Here is a 21,145-nt window from a genome sequence, read left to right as displayed (position 1 = left end):
TACAACCCCCCAACATTAAAACCCACCACCCACATACCCCTACTCTAACCCTACCAAACCCCCCTTAAAAAAACCTAACACTAACCCCCTGAAGATCTCCCTACCTTGAGTCGTCTTCACCCAACCGGGCCGAAATCTTCATCCAAGGTGCGCAGAAGAGGTCCTTCATCCGGTAGAAGTCTTCATCCAGGTGGCGTTAGGGGTGTTTAGACTCAGGGTTCATGTTAGGGTGTTAGGTGTAGACTTAGAAAGTGTTTCCCCATAGGAAACAATGGGGCTGCTTTAGGAGCTGAACGCTGCTTTTTTTGCAGGTGTTAGGTTTTTTTGCAGCCAGCTCAGCCCCATTGTTTCCTATGGGGATATCGTGCACGAGCACGTTTTTCCAGCTTACCGCTACCGTAGGCAACGCTGGTATTGAGAGTTGAAGTGGAGCTAAATTATGCTCAACGCTCCCTTTTCTGAGCCTAACGCAGCCACTCAGACAACTCTAAATACCAGCGTTGTCTTAAGGGTGCGCTGGAAAAAAAGCAGCGTTAGCACCGCAGGTCTTTACCGTCAAAACTCTAAATCTAGGCGATAGTTTTATAAGTTGCCATGACCTGTTACTAATAGTTCCCTATAATTTTGATGTAATTTTCTTTTTTTGTTTATTTCACTACCTTGCTGAACCTTCAGGTATAAAAAGAAATGGCAGATTTTAATTACAGGGGAGTAAATGTATTTAAACACTATATTTAATGGAATTCAATTGCATAAAAAAATTGAAACATACAGTATAAATATATAAAAAAAGGGAAGCGGGTTTAGATAAAAAATATCCAAAAGTTTAGAGGGATATGGCTGCGCCTCACTGGATGGATAGAAGGATGCTTAGAGGGATATGGCTGCAGCTCATTGACAAGGCCCAAAGGAAGCCGAAGCAATTATCTGGGGTTGCCATTTTTCCTTGTTCAGAGTAGATTTGCCTGGTATTTTGGTGCCGGACTGACCTAGGAGGGATCAGATTGATATACTTCAGGAAAGTTTTCCTCTGTGAAAAGCACAATAAGGCTTAAAGAAGCTACTCCCAAGTGGTAACTGGGCCATAGAACAAGCCACTGAGCTGTTGTTAGTTCCTGGCAGACTGCTTCTCTTTCTGTATGTATCCAAGAGATTTAAAAAAAAAAAGAAGAAATGTAAGGGATGTTGCTTTAGGTCACTAATCATCTACATAGCTCAGTTTAGTGTTACAGCCAGTTGCATTGGACACCAGTGGGAAGTCAAGAGGGTTAAGGTAGTGAGAGTATACTAAAATGTGAGAGTTAAGTTGTAGATACAGTGATGTCGCTGGGGACACCGCCAATATAATAGCTGACCCCCTTTGCTCCTCAACTGTGATTGTCATTACATATTTCCACCACCTCTCTGTGCAGAATTCCCCAGCTCTGCCCATCCCCCTACACACTCAGTGCCTGACCACACCCAGTGAACATCCAGTCCTGCCCCAACTGTCACAATCCTACCCACAAAACACCAGTGGGGTTCTGGGAAGTGCTCCTCCCTATTATCAAATCCTGGAGATGCCACTGGGTATATAGAGTTGTGCTTTTAGTTTTTGTGCTACTCTAGGCATTGGGAAATCTGCTGCCCCTTGAAACTTCCTACCCCCAACAATTTTAGCTCATATTTTGCTCATATATTTCTTACAGCTAGAAACCATGGACACATGTATGCATCAGGCCCCCAACAATCAGGTGTCACTGATTTGTAATAAAATAAATAAATACAGCTGTAGAGCATATGGACAGGAAGGCATACCATAGAGCTAACTCTCAAAATGTGCTGCCAGCACCGCCCCCCAAATTCTGTAGCCCTAGGCACTGTCCACCTATGCCAAAATCTGCCTCTGTATAGATACATTACTTAATAATAATGGGTCCAAACATGTCTAGAGTTCTGTGTTGAGTTGAAGAGCCCATCTCTCTGTAAGGACAAAAATCAAGGTTTGTACAGAAATACACACAATCTTTATGAAAATATCAACACACCAAAATAAAAATAAAAATACAGAAACACTGTGATTTGTCAAGTTCCTGAAGTCATATAGTGATATATTCTGGCTAGGTTGAGACACCTTGTTTTGTAGTTTACTAATTAAATATATATTTTTTCTCAAATTATATAATTCACAATTTTTGCTCAATCTATAAACTTTGGTCGCCAATAACAAATCTGGGACTCAAATTCTGGTTTAATATAAATTAAAATAACAAAACCGGTGTCAAATTTTACTAAAGATTAAATTACAAAGAATTAGAAATCCATATATATTTTTTAATCAAATTCTAAGACAGGTATTTTAATAACATTTAATAGCTTCACGTTTGACCTTTATTAAAGCAAGTTCCCTGTGTATAAAATCATTGTGTTCAGTTATGTATTACTTAGAGGAAATAAACTGAGAGATAGGAGAAATAAACAACACTTCTAGATGCCTCTGACAATTTATTAGAATTTGTGTAAAAATTATGTTTAATGCCATAAATATATAGAGAAAGATATTTACCAAACACTCCCAAACTATGCAGTGAACGAGTTGATGTTGCCTGGCTGCAAAGAGGGGTTGTCAGTGGAAGGCGGAGCTGCCTGTCTACTTGTCTGGGCTTAGAACAATACAACTGATAATGTATTCAAAATATATATTTTGTTAAATCAACTTAGTGAAATCACTGTAGTTTCTTTTGTGATGCACTGCTGTTATTAGAAATTACACAGAAACATAGCAATTGGCAGCAGATAATGATTACTTGGCTGAGCTATTCCACTTATTCAATTTCACAAGCTAAGTACGCATTGAAAAAGAACCAAAAATTAAGAAACGTAGTTGTATTTTTTTGACCACATAGAGAGTTGCATTTGCATTTAAAGTATTTGAGAGAGACTGTAAATGCTGTTTAACCCTTCTGGCTGCTAGAAAGGTCTTCAATGAACTGAACAGGAAAAAACATTTTTTTTTCCTATATGTATTTTTATATCATAAAGCTGTGCACATCTGTTATAAATAAGATATATTTAGTTTAATAATTAGCCTTAAATCCTGCCATTTAACCGATAGAAGTCAGTATTTGAAGTTTTAGAGACTGGTGATTTATATGTTATTTTTAAAAATACTCATTTACAGAACGTGTGCTAGAAATGTGAATAAGCCTTTTGTAGAACTATACCAGTAATGGTAGGTAAGTGCCAAAGCTAAATGAAATGAAGGTAGAGGTGAATAAAAGCCTTTGCCAAGACTTAAGAAAAATTTGAAAGACCTTTATACCAAGTACTGCTGTGAGAAATATATTGAAATTGTAGTATACATGTTGAAAGTAAGCAAAAAAGACCAATGGGCCTATTTATTAATGTGCTAGCGGAAATGATCCGATATTGCGGATCATGTCCGCCGCACATCGATAAATGCATTTATCATTGCACCAGCAGTTCTTTTGAACTGCTGGTGCAACACCCCCCCCCCCTGCAGATTCGCGGCCGCCAGCAGGGGTTGTCAATCAACCCGATTGTATTGGCTCGGGTTGATTTTAGGCGATGTCTGTCCGCCACCTTTAGACCACTGCTTCATAACTTGTGTTTCTGGTGAGCCAGAAACATGGGGCTTCCAGCCCCATACGGAGCTTGATAAGTATGCTCCCAAGTGGATACCTTGTACAAATGTTTAATGAAGGCAAATCTAAGAAGCTGCAATTACCTATACCTGAATGAACAGATCCTTCATCTAATCACAAAGCAAATTCAGGGCCAGATTACAAGTGGTGCTTGCCCGCAAACACTGATGGAAGTGAACTTTTCAATTTGGTTGGTTAGCGTGCATGTTCAAAGTTGAAATTAATTGTTTGAGCACTAACTTTAGGACTTCGGATATCGCGGCCGTGTTAGCTTCTTTTCCCCATAGACTTTAATGGAATGCGCTTTAAAAACATAAACCTAACACTTGCGTACTAATCCAACACCCCATAAGACATATAGCTCTAAACCTGAAGGTAGTTATGAATATCTTACATTCCAATGTTCTTTTAACAGAAGAAAATGTCCTTTTAATTATATTATATATATATATAATGTTTTTGTAAAATATATATCTATAGTACCTATATATCCATATGAATATATACAGGTATAGATGTATGCATAGACAGCAATATATATTTAAAAATACAAAGAACCTTTTCTACTCTGTGAAGAACATTGGAATGTAAAATATTTTCATTAACTACACATTAAAAAACATTAAAAATATTAATTATTATTATTCACACAATCACAGTTTAAAGCAGCATATGTATTACATGAACCAATCATTAACAGACACATTTTTAAAGGTAAATCTACATTTATTTTTGTGGCGAAAACAAGCAAAATGATAGAAAAGATACAAAAAGGGAAAATGGAGGCATACATATATACAGACCCATTTTCCTAACAAATATGCAACCTGAATTAGAACTGAAACATCTAGATATGCCTATTTTCTAATAAAGAGGAACACATTGGAAATAACCAGCAAACCAGATAACCCCCTGCAGGGCCACTCTGTATGGGTAAGCGTAAAGAGTAGGGTTTACTCTATAAGAGTCAGCTACAACATTATTCAGTGCCTGGATCCTACAATAGTGAGTGTACTGAGTGTACTGCAAGTGGTCAAATCTTTCATCATCTTATACAGATCACAAACACTACAGCTCAGGATCATTAAATACAGTAGAACTGCATATTCAGCAAATGCATAATAAAAAGACAATGCAATAGCACTTACTTTTTTTCTGACAAATCTCAAAATTTACTTAAATTTACCCGCCCCATCCATGATGTGACTGCCATAAGCCAATCACAGACTCACATATGTATACACTGTGAACTCTTGCACATGCTCAGTAGTAGATGTTGGCTCAGAAAGTGTATATATAAAAAGTAAATTTGATAATGGAAGTAAATTAGAAAGTCTCTTAAAACTGTATGCCCTATTTGAATATTGAAAGTTTAATTTTGACTAATGTCCTTTTAAAGAGCTATTACAGTGTCTATGTATTTTTAAATACATATTCCTATATATATATTTGTGTATGTCTATACCTATATGTATATGTATATATATATATATATATATATATATATATATATATATATATATATATATATACAGTATAAAATATAGAGTAATATATATACTGTATATATATATATATATATATATATATATATATATATATATAAATATTGTACTACAATTCAATCAGATACATGTAAAATATGTATTTATGAATAAATAGAACATATTCTTCTATGTGAAGTACATTGGCATGGGAACTATTCATATTTACATGTCAGGTTAGCGCACTTAAAAGGATACTTAAGTCAAAATCGAACTTTCATCATTCAGATAGAGCATACAATTTTAAAAAAACTTTCCAATTTGCTTTCTTTAACAAAATATTCACAGCATTTTTATATTTACCCTTGTTGAGTCACCAGCTCCTACTTAGCATGTGCAACAATTCACAGAACATATGTATATGCATTTGTGATTGGCTGATGGCTGTCAAATGATACAAGAGTAGTGGAAATAGACATAATTTTGAAATTTGTTAGAAAAAAATCTACTACTCATTTGAAGTTCAGACATAGGGGCCTATTTATTAAGGTGCAAGCGGACATGATCCGATATAGCGGATCATGTCCGCTGCACATCGTTAAATGCTGACACTGTGCAATGCTGCCCCCTGCAGATTTGCTAGCAGATTCCGCTAACAGGGGTGTCAATAAACCTGATCATATTCGATTGGGTTGATTTCTGTCGATTTCTCTCCGCCGCCTCAGAGCAGGCGGACAGGTTATGGAGCAGCGGTCTTTAGGGACCGATTTATCAAGTTCCATATGGAGCTTAATGCCCCTGTTTCTGCACGAGCCTCCAGGCTCGCCGGAAACAGACGGCTCCATAACTTGTCCGCCTGCTCTGAGGCCACGGACAGAAATCAACCTGATCGAATACGATTGGGTTGATTGACACCCCCTGCTAGCGGCTGATTGGCCGCAAATCTACAGGGGGCGGCATTGCACAGCCTTGGGAATAGCACTGAGTTAGATGAAGATATATAAACAGAGCTGTATGGGGCTTCTGTAAATTGCTAGTGACACTGTCCTGCATTTGCATACTATGGTTGATTACTAGATAAATGTACAAACAATTTTTGACGTTTTATAATAACACATATGTTCGGTTTTTTTGCAAATCTGCAGGGGGCGGCATTGCACCAGCAGTTCACAAGAATTGCTGGTGCAATGATTAATGCCGACAGCGTATGCTGTCATCATTTATCGATGTAAATAGTGGTGGTATTCCAGCGCTAAGAATGCCCTAAGCTGTGACCGAAAAATGGGGTCTAACCTCCCCCAGAAATAAGTATTACTGAGAAACAGGGATCGGTACAGCGCCAGAGGCCAAGGGACAAATATACAAAACTGCCGATACGTTTAAAAATGTGGATTTATTACAATCAGATAAAATAATAAATTGTACAATAAGATAAAACCAAGTTAAGTAGTGGCAAAATTTGCCAAACAAGTATTAAAACATATGTAAAACCATAGGACGGTAAGTGGATTTAAAAAACTATAAATTCAGAAATAACTTGGCATTCATGTAATTAATGTAGAAGTCTAGGGTACATAAAAAGGTTGGTAGCGCTGTCTGAGAATTCAATGGGTATAATGTGGTGGGTTCGTGGAGTGGGTTATGGATCCATATATAGTGTACACTGTGGTGAAGTGTGGGAGGTGCGTGCACAGTGGTGCAAAATTTTGAGAAGAACCCTTTTAAGAGTAGACCTGGATGTGGATGCTTGAGAGCTACCAGAGAGCGAATACAATGTAGCAAAATATAACACAGTAAAATATAACACAGTAAAATAGGTTACAGGTGGAATGTGAGAGAGTGCAACACAGTCAAAATAATAAAACTGGATGTAAAATCACAAATGAAAAATACACATGATTCAATATCAAATGGGAACTAGGACTCCGACATAAAAACAAAGGATATCCAATCAAAAATAGTGAGGGGTCCTAAAAAACAAATAGGATGAAAAAATGAAAGTCAAATAAATAGTCAATGAAAAATCCAAAAATTGATGCTCAACAAAGGTGGGATGAAGAACAAAGTCAGTGCAAAAATCGGTGAAAAAAGACAAAAAGAAGGCAGGCATAAAAAGTTAATCCATTTGTTATCCAAATTGTGACCAATAGGTGATCCAAATATATCGCAAGGGTGATAAAAAATGTAAAGTCTAATCACAACAAAAGCCAGGTGAAAAAAAGAATATAGAACAAAGTGTAATGGGTGAGACAAGATAAATTCCAGGGATCCCAATGAACTTTAGGCAATCAGCGGCTCAATATTGTCGTCCCTAGTAGATTCCTGCAACCCAAAATAACAACATAGCGTAATACAGTAAGAAATAGTAATAATCAAGTTGAAAAGATGCTTACCAAAGGGTCTACGCGTTTCGGTCCTAAAAAGACCTTTTTCAAGACTGATCCTGTGGTAAGCAAAGCATCTTTAAATAGGGGTTTACTGGAATACCCGGATGTGGCTTACAGAACATTCCACTTCCGGTTCCGCTCGGTTTTTGGATATAAATTGCTTTAATTTGTTAGATATATGGATTATTTGTCAATATATTTCTGTCATATAAGGGGTTTTTCAGTGAACGTGCTAATGGCAACATTATTGCATGTATTTGGATGTATCAAAAAAACGGAAAGCGAAAAATGGATAAACAACATCCCCAAAAGTCAATTTTTAAGAGTCCGAAAAAACTGTTCGGACATCCAAACTTGGGAGAAACAAGTGACCCGTCTAAAAGAAAAGTTTGTAGAACGAGGCTATAAGGAAGAAGATCTAAACCTCAAGATAGAGGAAGTAAGAAAGGTGGAAAGGAAAGACCTAACAAAGTACAAAGAAAAGAAAGGATACGGGACAGAAGGAAGACTCAATGTACCAATAATCACAGAGTACAGCAGTAACAGATATATTCTGGAAAAAAATTTTAAAAAACACTGGCATCTGCTGAAGGACGACGAGATCATTGGGAACTTACTCCCTGATCGACCCAGCTTTGTATATAAAAAAACAAGTAACCTAAAAAACGTATTAGCTCCAAGCTTGCCTCGAAAGAAAAAAACAAAAACACACGACTTACAGGGAAAACCACTGAAAGGGTATTTCCCATGCCACTCTTGTAAAGCCTGCAAGAGAGGGATTAAGACTAAACAAGTCCATTCATTCCAAACTGGAGAAGAATTTACAATTAAAGACCTTATCAGATGCAAAGACACAGGGGTCATCTATCTTATCGAGTGTTCCTGTGGCCTCCAGTATGTCGGCCAGACTTCAAGAAGCCTCAGAGATAGGCTGAGAGAGCATATATTACTGATCGAAAAACAAAATAAGGACACCATACTATATAAACATTTTTCAGATAAACACAATGGCAGAATACAGGAGATGAGATTCATGGGCATACAAAAAATAATGAAAAATTGGAGGGGAGGGGACTTTGAAAAAATCCTTCTCAGGGCAGAGTCGAAATGGATTTTCCTTCTGGACTGCCTACACCCAAAAGGTCTAAACAATAAAGAGGACCTGGCCCACCTCTTTAATCAATAATGAGAATCCACTCCTATGCCCACCTATGATTCAAATTAAACGTTAGGTCTCACCAACTTTCCTTCCACATACATAAAAACATCTTACTTAAACTCATCTGAACCTTAGAAAGTGAGTTAGGAAAACCTTCCCTCCTAAAAGAATTACTACATGCACTCCTAGATATAACAGGACTAATGGTATATTACCCTACGATTACATAATAGAAGTTCCCTCTACATAAATGCTATGTATACAAATACCCTCGTCGGGTCCAATGTTAAAACGTTGGGTTCATCAATCCCTGCTCATACACATTCATCAGTTCTCCCTATATGTAATTTACATCCGATATTATCTTCTCATTAAAGTAACAACTAAATATAGAATATCCCCAATTTTGACCTCAAAGTCTAGTCTGCTCCTATTTCTCTAAGTTATTGCCTCTTGATAGACAATATATCGCAAAAATATATCGCTAAGATACACCTAAAATTAACCTCACAAAAATATATCGCTAAGATACACCTAAAATTAACCTCACACTTAACTAATACTAAAATAAAAAATATATTTGAGTACCCATTGCCAACCCTAATTGCTATCTTCTTAAGTAAATGATATACCACATCCAATAGATTTTTGTTCTATAGCGAAAAACGGCTCCTCAATATTACCAATAAGCAATCTGATCATAGGCACCACCTATGAACGATCGGTCTCTATACCATACAAAAATTATAGCAAAACCACTGCCTAGTACCAGTTCACGATAACCCAAGGCATCATATCAATCCACTTTTCAAAACGTGGATAACAAGATGTACTGTTATTTGACCAAAATACCCTGCCTAATAAGAAATTGGGCCATGATATTATGATAATGTCATATACTGTACACATGTATGAATATACATCAAGATCCGTTGAGTCCAAAATAGGGCACTCGAAACCTCCAATATACAAAGATGGTCTAAACAGTGACCGTGCTCTGTATTATAGTTTATTTTATTTTTATTTTTAGTTATTTTTATTTTTAGTTATTTTTATTTTTAGTTACTTTCGATTACTATAAGTGCTGCAAAATACATTTAAGAGATACATATGGCATCTCCAACTGACAATTGTGTTTCTTTTTGCAAGTACCCAAAAGGCAGGGGGTCTGGGGTTATCGCCGCTAATTGGTTAGCATGCTGCAACAGTTGTTTAATCAGGTGAGGATACAGAGGCATGCCAGTCTGGTCCGTAAACCGGAAGTGAAGTCACGACTTTCGCTTTCCGTTTTTTTGATACATCCAAATACATGCAATAATGTTGCCATTAGCACGTTCACTGAAAAACCCCTTATATGACAGAAATATATTGACAAATAATCCATATATCTAACAAATTAAAGCAATTTATATCCAAAAACCGAGCGGAACCGGAAGTGGAATGTTCTGTAAGCCACATCCGGGTATTCCAGTAAACCCCTATTTAAAGATGCTTTGCTTACCACAGGATCAGTCTTGAAAAAGGTCTTTTTAGGACCGAAACGCGTAGACCCTTTGGTAAGCATCTTTTCAACTTGATTATTACTATTTCTTACTGTATTACGCTATGTTGTTATTTTGGGTTGCAGGAATCTACTAGGGACGACAATATTGAGCCGCTGATTGCCTAAAGTTCATTGGGATCCCTGGAATTTATCTTGTCTCACCCATTACACTTTGTTCTATATTCTTTTTTTCACCTGGCTTTTGTTGTGATTAGACTTTACATTTTTTATCACCCTTGCGATATATTTGGATCACCTATTGGTCACAATTTGGATAACAAATGGATTAACTTTTTATGCCTGCCTTCTTTTTGTCTTTTTTCACCGATTTTTGCACTGACTTTGTTCTTCATCCCACCTTTGTTGAGCATCAATTTTTGGATTTTTCATTGACTATTTATTTGACTTTCATTTTTTCATCCTATTTGTTTTTTAGGACCCCTCACTATTTTTGATTGGATATCCTTTGTTTTTATGTCGGAGTCCTAGTTCCCATTTGATATTGAATCATGTGTATTTTTCATTTGTGATTTTACATCCAGTTTTATTATTTTGACTGTGTTGCACTCTCTCACATTCCACCTGTAACCTATTTTACTGTGTTATATTTTACTGTGTTATATTTTGCTACATTGTATTCGCTCTCTGGTAGCTCTCAAGCATCCACATCCAGGTCTACTCTTAAAAGGGTTCTTCTCAAAATTTTGCACCACTGTGCACGCACCTCCCACACTTCACCACAGTGTACACTATATATGGATCCATAACCCACTCCACGAACCCACCACATTATACCCATTGAATTCTCAGACAGCGCTACCAACCTTTTTATGTACCCTAGACTTCTACATTAATTACATGAATGCCAAGTTATTTCTGAATTTATAGTTTTTTAAATCCACTTACCGTCCTATGGTTTTACATATGTTTTAATACTTGTTTGGCAAATTTTGCCACTACTTAACTTGGTTTTATCTTATTGTACAATTTATTATTTTATCTGATTGTAATAAATCCACATTTTTAAACGTATCGGCAGTTTTGTATATTTGTCCCTTGGCCTCTGGCGCTGTACCGATCCCTGTTTCTCATCATTTATCGATGTGCAACGGTCATGATACACTACATCGTATCATGTCCGCTCGCACTATGATAAATCTACCCCTAAATGCTTTGGCATTGCTTTTTTTATAATGCATTTGTTGATTATGCAAATCTACTGTATTTACTGGTCCTTTAAGAATATGTGATCGTGTTTGCTGTAAATAGGGTGTTGGGGGCTTTTTCCCACTTTTTTGCTCCATTGACTTCTATGGGAAATCCCGGTATCGCGTGCACAATATTCTCAGTTTCGCTTATTACACGTATCGGTTTAGCAAAAAGCTTACTTTTAGTGGAGTTAGCATTTGAGCGGAAGCATTAAATACCACTCCACTTGTAATCTGGCCCATAGACTTGCAAAGTCAGTAGAGCTAATATCACATTCTCTAATGAATTAAAGCATGTAATTTTGGCACTACAATGACCCTTTAACTCCAAATAGGTGTAATGTAATAGCTAGAATGTTCCCACTCACTCTTCTCTAACAACTAGAGGACATTTACCACCTTTACTGAATGGGTTCTACAAGTTTATTAGTATGAAGTTTTAAAAATGATTGTGTACTTGATAATTATATTGAGGTTCTCTGAGAATAGTATGTGCTGGTAATGGTTATATGGTAAATTAAAGGGACATTCTGGTAAAAAAAATTGTTAAATGCACATAGATGAATTACATCTTTGAATAGAAACATATTTGCAATGTACATGTACTGGCAAAAATGCTTCTAGCAAAAGTTACCATTAATTTAGTGTTAACATTTTTCTTTGCATGTGCATATGAAGCATAGCTTAATATTCTCAATGCATCAGTATTTTAAATGCAGCAGCTGCTCAGAGTGCCAGTGGGGCTTGTGTCATGTCAGCAATTAACAAATTGAGTCATTATCAGATGGTACAAGCACCTTAGGCTCTCTGAACAATTGCTGTGTTTAAAATGCTGGTGCACAGTGCATACTTAAATACACTTTTCAAATAGCTATAGCTTTTATTAGAAGCATTTTTGTTAATACATGTATGATACAAAAATGCTTCTATTCAAAAACGAAATGCACCCATGTAGATTACAATTTTGTCTGGAATGTCCCTTTAAAAATTCCCTCTTTTTTCTATTAAAGTCAATATCTTTCTTTCAGGTTTGATTTAATAGCAAATGGTGGCGCATCCCTCACTCTTCATTTTGAACGTGCTCCGTTCATGAGTCAAGAGCGAACTGTTTGGTTGCCGTGGAATAGTTTTTATGCTATGGACACATTAGCCATGAAGACAGAAGAAAATAGTATTCCTAGCTGCGACTTAAGTGGATTCGTGAGGCCGGATCCTGTTATAATCTCTTCTCCTCTTTCAACATTTTTCAGTTCTTCTCCGAGACAAAATCCAATTGTGCCAGAAACACAGGTATTTAAAATCCTAAAGCAGATAGGATAATGCATACACAGAAAACAAGCAGAGGGGAAAATATGCAATGTTCTATGATAATGCGCTCTAGAATACTTAAACAAATTACCATTTCAGAGTACTTACTTATATGGTTTCTAAGGGATCAGAAGTATGTGCTCCTGTTTATTTGAGATGAAATGCAGTAGTTCATCCAGAGTTTGGTAATACAATATATTCCCTGCAGAACTGCATTGTTCAAAGGCTCATAAAATCTTAAAGGGATAAGGGTTAGTATAAAAATGTTACAAGCAAGCAACTAGCAATTAATGTATATTATATGTATTATCAGATTGTTATTTTTTTTTAAATATTTCATATATTTTAAATACTGCATTCAAGTGCACATACTGTACATAAAATTTGAATTGACAAAAGCAAGGGAGAACAAAATTAAACAAATCCTAAAGGCTTTGGTTTTATTGCTATTTTTACTTTAGACATACTGAAGCTAATATTGTATACCAACACACCAATTTAAAGGAGCATTCTAGTGCAGATATACATGCTTTATTTTGTTAGGGTATAACATTTTTGCACTGTTGAGGGCGGTTCTAACTCTATGAACCTGATGATCAAAAATTCCCCATCATGGAGAGAAATTAAACAACATTTTTGTATTTTATTGTAATTTGTATCTCCCTCCCTCACATTAAGAATCCTGCACATTGAGTTAAAAAGCTCTCAAGCCAAAATGTGCCCCCCTAAAACTCATTGAGGGACCTCACAGTACTTTAGAATTTGCTAAGAAATTAAAATCATTGGGCACTATGTGCCTGACCAATGCAAACAGGTTAAACACATAACTACTACTCTGAGCTGCATGTGCTGCAGCTGCTGAGATAAACACAGCAGGTGACTGGCAGGGGTATGCAACTGGCACTGACGATTGGCTCACCAGTTGTTTGTATTGTTCAGAACCAGCAGTTCTCTGTGGCCCCTGTGCAGGATTTTAACTATGCATTTACCACCATTGAGGGGGTTATTAAACATATGAAATTGGAGTGTCAATTACAAGCTCTAATTAGTCAGTGCATGCAAATGTACATTGGAATGTACCTTTAACATAAATTACAATGCATATTGTGTTAAAATGTCTGCTTTATGCTTTGTATTGTAACATAATCAATGCTCTGTGCAAATGCATGAATGACAGGCAAATGAGTGCTCATTATGTATGCTCCAATCAGCAGCTGTTAAAAAAAGAGTTAAAGGGACAGTAAACACCTTGTTATTACAATATTTTCTTCATTCTTGCAATAAGTTAACAGTCTAGGTGAGTTTGAAAATGTTTTGAATGCATTTAGATCTTGTTTGTTTTTCAACAACCATATCCCACCCTCAAGGATAGTGTAGACACTTCATATTCTTTCAATTCTGAAATTTTCTGCATTTTACCTTTGAATTAACTTTTCAATCATAAGAAAATTCTGGCCTCTATAAGTTTTATTTATTGCTTTTGATATCTAAGGAATCCTTATATTTTGTTTTTGGTTTTCTTCTGCTTAGGTACTTCATGAAGAGATTGAAATGACTGGTACAAACTTTAAACTCTGCTATCTAAGTTCTCGCACATCTGGGTACAAGTCCCTACTAAAGATCACAATGACACAGTCTGTGGTACCTCTTAATCTTATCAAAGTTCACCTGATGGTTGCAGTTGAAGGGCATCTGTTCCAAAAGTCATTCCAGGCATCACCTAACTTAGCCTACACATTTGTCTGGGATAAAAATGATGCTTACGGTCAAAGGGTATATGGACTCTCAGATGCTGTAGGTACGTGATCACTTCCATGCTGCATTGGTTAATGCGTAAATTGGATGAAATGAAAGTTTCATCTTTCCTGAGTACCGTGGAACAAGATAGTATGATATTTTCCTTCTAAGTTAATCATAGTTTCAGCAAAGATGTCAGCCTTCACTGCACTTGCGGTCTCGTTATTTTATCTCTCTACCTTACATGGCCCGATGAAAATACAGGCCTTCTAAATTTACTGCTATATATAACAAATAATTCTTGTGCTTTGAGGTGTAATGTACCATGCTGATAGGTCTGTTTGGTACTGAAATTAGATTTTACTCTGCTTTTCAGTCTAATGGTCCTCAGAATATTATTAACAAACCAAACACTACACATGGAAATATGTCTAATATTTGTTGCATCTTAAAGATACATGAAACTACCAAATTACTTTTTAAATACTTGCAATAGCATGTTGTTTTGTTTTGTTTTCTGTGTATATGGAAACATTTATTCTGAAAGTTAGGATATGTATATATTTTCCAGCAGTTTAATGTAAAACGCACTGCAGTCTTTTGTCCCTGCAAATTAAAGAAAAATGCATCCCAGTTCTCCCTGCAAATTAATTTAGTGAATCTGAAAACAACAGATAAACACTTCTTTAATTCATGTCAGAAAGAGTGTAAAAGCCTAACATGTATTTTGTGTTTTTACTTTTATGATTGTACATTGTGTATAAATTGACAGTACTTCCTTGCTTGTTCATTGAAGCAGAGACCATGGGGCCGATTTATCAACTCACAAATGCAGTTGTCTCTGCGGGAGCCTTCATGCTCGCCGGAAACAGGAGTTAAGAAGCAGAGGTCTTAAGACCGCTGCTCCTTAACTCGTCCGCCACCTCTGAAGCGGCGGACAGCAATCAGCCCGATCGGATACAATCAGGTTGATTGACACCCCCTGCTAGCGGCTGTTTGGCCGCGAATGTGCAGGGGGCGGCATTGCACAAGCATTTCACTAGAAATGCTTGTGCAATGATAAATGTGATAAAAGTGTATGCTGCCCGCATTTATTGATGTGCGGCGGACATCATCCTCTGCAGTGGATCATGTCTGCCCGGACATTGTTAAATCGGTCCCTTTATGACTCTGCTAATATATACCGCAGTTGTAGTTTTTTTTTTATAGTGGAGTACTAATATTAAAATATAACAAATAAAATGTATTACAAGGAGGTAATACAACAATAATTTATTAATGACCAAACAATATTATAATATGGTTGCAGTCATTTTCATTTAATGGCAAATAAAAATCAATAGCTTGTTGGGGCATACTGTTGCAATGCATTTTTCATAATGCATAGTGTGCTTACAAAAGGATGGTTTATTCTTTTTTAACCCAAGTGAAGATCTAAAAGTGTACTCTATTCTAACTATGCTGTTGTGCAATAGTTTGATTGACAATGGCAAGCTTATGCAAAATAAATACCCACCAATCAGTATTGTTTAAAGGGACATGGAACCATGATTTCCATTTCATTATTCGGTTAGATCATACCATGATTTCAATTCCATGATTTGGTTAGATCATACAACCTGAAACAAGTTTCCAATTTATTTCTATTATCTATTTTGCTTTATTCTCTTGGTATCCTTTATTGAGGGTGCAGTAATGCACTACTGTGAGCTAGCTTAAAATCAAAGACAAGAGGCATATATTTGCAGCCACCAATAAACAGCTTCTGAGCCAACCTAGATATACTTTTCATACAAAGAAAACAAAACAAATTAGATAATAGAAATAAATTTGAAAGTTATTTAAAATTGCATGCTCTATCTGAATCATGAAAGAAAAAATGTGGGTGTCATGTCCCTTTAAGCTTTGGGAGCAGCCTTGTGCAACTGCATGTGGTACTGAGCTCACTGCTGACGATTATGTTCCTTTAAGGGAACTTGCAAATGAATGATTAATAAATCATTTTCATTTCACTTAGCAGATTATAAAGCTGCTATTATTATAATATGGGCCTTGATATATTTTGCTTTTTTATCAATATTATTATTTTAATCTTACTCTGAGGTTGTCCTGACCCTTATTGTTTTTGTTTCTCTTTTTTAATTTCTTTTCTTTTTTTAAAGACCATTTTAGCTGATTAGGGGCTCTATAGGTTAAGATGAGATAGTTCCCTAGGCTGCTTAAAGAAACAGAATTTTATTGTAGATAAGAACCAAAAAGGCCCATTAAGTCTACCCAGATTCCGTTACTTTTTTCTTAGGATAGCCTTATGGAGGTCCAGGCCTTTTTAAATTCCTTTACAGTCTTTGTTTACCTCCTCAATTGGAAGTTCATTCCACAAATATAAAACACTTTCTGTAAAAATGCTTCCTCATATTTCTCCTTAATCTGCTAAGCTCTAATTTAAAACAACTTGTTTTGGCATTTATTCTTTTGTGAAAAATGCTTTCAGCTTCCTTCATTTATTTGAAGGTTTCTATCATGTCACCTCTTTTCCTTATCTCCTCTAAACTATGCATATTTAGGTCATAGGGGCCTATATACCAATGTGCAAGCGGACATGATACGAAGTAGCGTCTTATGTCCGCTGCACATTGCGGCACATTGATAAATGCTGACAGCATACACCGTTGGAATTTATCATTGCACCAGCAAGTATTCAACTGGCCTTACTGGCTGCACTGCTACATTTGTACCAAATTTTATATAATCTGAAATATTGATTCCCAAGTCCCACCCCTCTTTAGTTACAGTCAATAATGTACCATTGAGACTATAATTGGATATTTTGAAATTTTGGATTTCATATGCATAATTTTGCTCTTGCTAATATTAAATTTCAGATCCCATTTATTTGCCATGTTCTCTAGTTTTTTAATATCACTGTTTATTTGATCAACCCCTCCTGGAACATCAACTCTGTTACAATTTTTTGTATCATCATCAAACAAGCAAACCTTCCCCTAAAGCCCACTTCCAATATCACTGATGAACATGTTAAACAAAACAAAACCAGCCCAAGAACTGACCCTTGGGGAACACCACTAGTAACTGACCCCTCATTTGAAAGAAACCCTTTGCAGTATTCTACTCACTTAATAATCTTAGCATTTTATCACCTGCTTATCAAATTAGAGGGACTGTGAAGAGCTACTACTGACAGATTCACAGTCATTGGTAACCTGATTAAAATGTGTTAATGCAGAAATTATTAAATTAACATGGTATCCATGCATTATAGTTAATGTATCACTTCAAAATCCTTTTATTTAAAATCTTCACCGGATTTGTTAGTTGGCTTGGTGGCTTTTTCAGAAATTTTGGACTGTCTTTTTCAAAACACTGGGAAAAAAAACAAAAAAAACAAACATGAGTGGTTATATGGTTCCTTTTCATAGATGATACTATCATGTGATCATATTGTCAAACCTCAGTACCAGCATGCCATTTACCAGGTGGTATTGCATTTACATAGACCAGTATTTTAAGCATGGGTAGGGTCTACTGTTATGATGGTTAAATGATGACATGTAGATCAAGTTGTTTAAAAGGTAGTGATGAAAGGGTGAGGAAAGGATAAAAGGAAAATGAAGAAGCGAGTAAGAGGCAAAGAGGGTATTATAGCAGTAGGAGAGATTGTATAATAAAATGAAAAATCTTACTTCTTGTCTATATCTGTATATGTATGAAAGTGTATTTGTATGTTTGCATGTGTGTATCTGTGTGCACTACTAGTATAAGTGTGTGCATTTGTATTTGTCCTTGTATATGTGGGAATGTGTGGCCATTAGTACAGTATGTGTTCTTGTATATGCTTGAATGTGTATGTGTGTGTGTGCATTTGTTTGTGTCCTTGTATACTGTATGTGTTAATGTGTATGTATGTGTGCATTTGTGTGTGTTCTTGTGTGTATATACATATATATATGTGTGTATGTGTGATTGTGTATGTGTGCATTTGTATGTGTTCTTGTGTGTGTGTATATGTATATATATATATATATATATATATATATATATATATATATGTGTGTGTATGTGCGATTGTGTATGTATGCATACATTTGTACAGTATGTGTTCTCGTATATATGTGTGAATATGTATTTATGAGTGTGTGCATTTTATAGTATGTGTTCTCGTATTTGTCTGAATGCGTCTGTATGGTTACATTTTTACAGTATGTGTTCCTGTATATGTGTGAATGTGTATGTATAAGTGTGTGCATTTGCACACTATGTGTTCCTGTATATGTGTGTATGTGTATGTGTGTGTGTGTGCATTTGTACAGTATGTGTTCTTGTATATGTGTGAATGTGTATGTATGAGTGTGTGCATTTGCACACTATGTGTTCCTGTATATGTGTGTATGTGTATGTGTGTGTGTGCATTTGTACAGTATGTGTTCCTGTATATGTGTGAATGTGTATGTGTGTGTGTGCATTTGTACAGTATGTGTTCCTGTATATGTGTGAATGTGTATGTATGAGTGTGTGCATTTGCACACTATGTGTTCCTGTATATGTGTGTATGTGTATGTGTGTGTGTGCATTTGTACAGTATGTGTTCCTGTATATGTGTGAATGTGTATGTGTGTGTGTGCATTTGTACAGTATGTGTTCCTGTATATGTGTGAATGTGTATGTATGAGTGTGTGCATTTGTACAGTATGTGTTCTCATATATGTGTGAATGTGTATGTATGAGTGTGTGCATTTGTACAGTATGTGTTCCTGTATATGTGTGATTGTGTATGTATGAGTGTGTGCATTTGTACAGTATGTGTTCCTGTATATGTGTGAATGTGTATGTATGAGTATGTACATTTGTACAGTATGTGTTCCTGTATATGTGTGAATGTGTATGTATGAATGTGTGCATTTGTACAGTATGCGTCCTTGTATATGTGTGAGTGTGTATGTATGAGTATGTGTGCATTTGTACAGTATGTGTTCCTGTATATGTGTGTATGTGTATGTGTGTGTGTGCATTTGTACAGTATGTGTTCCTGTATATGTGTGAATGTGTATGTATGAGTGTGTGCATTTGTACAGTATGTGTTCCTGTATATGTGTGAGTGTGTATGTATGAGTATGTGTATTTGTGCAGTATGTGTTCCTGTATATGTGTGAATGTGTATGTATAAGTGTGTGCATTTGCACACTATGTGTTCCTGTATATGTGTGTATGTGTATGTGTGTGTGTGCATTTGTACAGTATGTGTTCCTGTATATGTGTGATTGTGTATGTATGAGTGTGTGCATTTGTACAGTATGTGTTCCTGTATATGTGTGAATGTGTATGTATGAGTGTGTGCATTTGTACAGTATGTGTTTCTGTATATGTGTGAATGCGTATGTATGTGTGCATTTGTACAGTATGTGTTCTTGTGTGAGTGTGTATGTATGAGTATGTGTATTTGTGCAGTATGTGTTCCTGTATATTTGTGTGTGTATGTATGAGTGTGTGCATTTGTACAGTATGTGTTCCTGTATATGTGTGAATGTGTATGTATGAGTGTGTGCATTTGTACAGTATGTGTTCTTGTATATGTGTGAATGTGTATGTATGAGTGTGTACATTTGTACCGTATGTGTTCCTGTATATGTGTGAATATGTGTGTGTGTGCATTTGTACAGTATGTGTTCCTGTATATGTGTGAATGTGTATGTATGAGTGTGTACATTTGTACAGTATGTGTTCTTGTGTGAGTGTGTATGTATGAGTATGTGTATTTGTGCAGTATGTGTTCCTGTATATTTGTGTGTGTATGTATGAGTGTGTGCATTTGTACAGTATGTGTTCCTGTATATGTGTGAATGTGTATGTATGAGTGTGTGCATTTGTACAGTATGTGTTTCTGTATATGTGTGAATGTGTATGTATGTGTGCATTTGTACAGTATGTGTTCTTGTGTGAGTGTGTATGTATGAGTATGTGTATTTGTGCAGTATGTGTTCCTGTATATTTGTGTGTGTATGTATGAGTGTGTGCATTTGTACAGTATGTGTTCCTGTATATGTGTGAATGTGTATGTATGAGTGTGTGCATTTGTACAGTATGTGTTCTTGTATATGTGTGAATGTGTATGTATGAGTGTGTACATTTGTACCGTATGTGTTCTTGTATATGTGTGAATGTGTATGTATGAGTATGTACATTTGTACAGTATGTGTTCTCATATATGTGTGAATGTGTATGTATGAGTGTGTGCATTTGTACAGTATGTGTTCCTGTATATGTGTGAATGTGTATGTATGAGTGTGTGCATTTGTACAGTATGTGTTCTCATATATGTGTGAATGTGTATGTATGAGTGTGTGCATTTGTACAGTATGTGTTCCTGTATATGTGTGAATGTGTATGTATGAGTGTGTGCATTTGTACAGTATGCGTCCTTGTATATGTGTGAATGTGTATGTATGAGTGTGTGCATTTGTACAGTATGTGTTCCTGTATATGTTTGAATGTGTATGTATGAGTACGTGCATTTGTACAGTATGTGTTCTCATATATGTGTGAATGTGTATGTATGAGTGTGTACATTTGTACAGTATGTGTTCCTGTATATGTGTGAATGGGTATGTATGAGTGTGTGCATTTGTACAGTATGTGTTCCTGTATATGTGTGAATGTGTA

General features: G+C 36.0%; 1 protein-coding gene across 1 annotated transcript in view; it reads left to right on the top strand.

Moving 5' to 3' along the window:
- The window catches only part of TENM2 (teneurin transmembrane protein 2), a 1,369,502-nt gene that overhangs the window by 1,222,246 nt on the left and 126,111 nt on the right, over positions 1-21,145 (top strand). The window contains exons 16-17 of the mRNA XM_053719586.1: positions 12,454-12,715; positions 14,264-14,531. Coding sequence (XP_053575561.1) covers positions 12,454-12,715; positions 14,264-14,531 — 530 coding nt within the window. The remainder of the gene's footprint in view (positions 1-12,453; positions 12,716-14,263; positions 14,532-21,145) is intronic.

This window comes from Bombina bombina, chromosome 6 (genome assembly GCF_027579735.1).
Source record: "Bombina bombina isolate aBomBom1 chromosome 6, aBomBom1.pri, whole genome shotgun sequence".
Classification (NCBI taxonomy): domain Eukaryota; kingdom Metazoa; phylum Chordata; class Amphibia; order Anura; family Bombinatoridae; genus Bombina; species Bombina bombina.
Note: the sequence above shows the minus strand (reverse complement) of the source record. Positions and strands in the feature narration are given on the sequence as shown.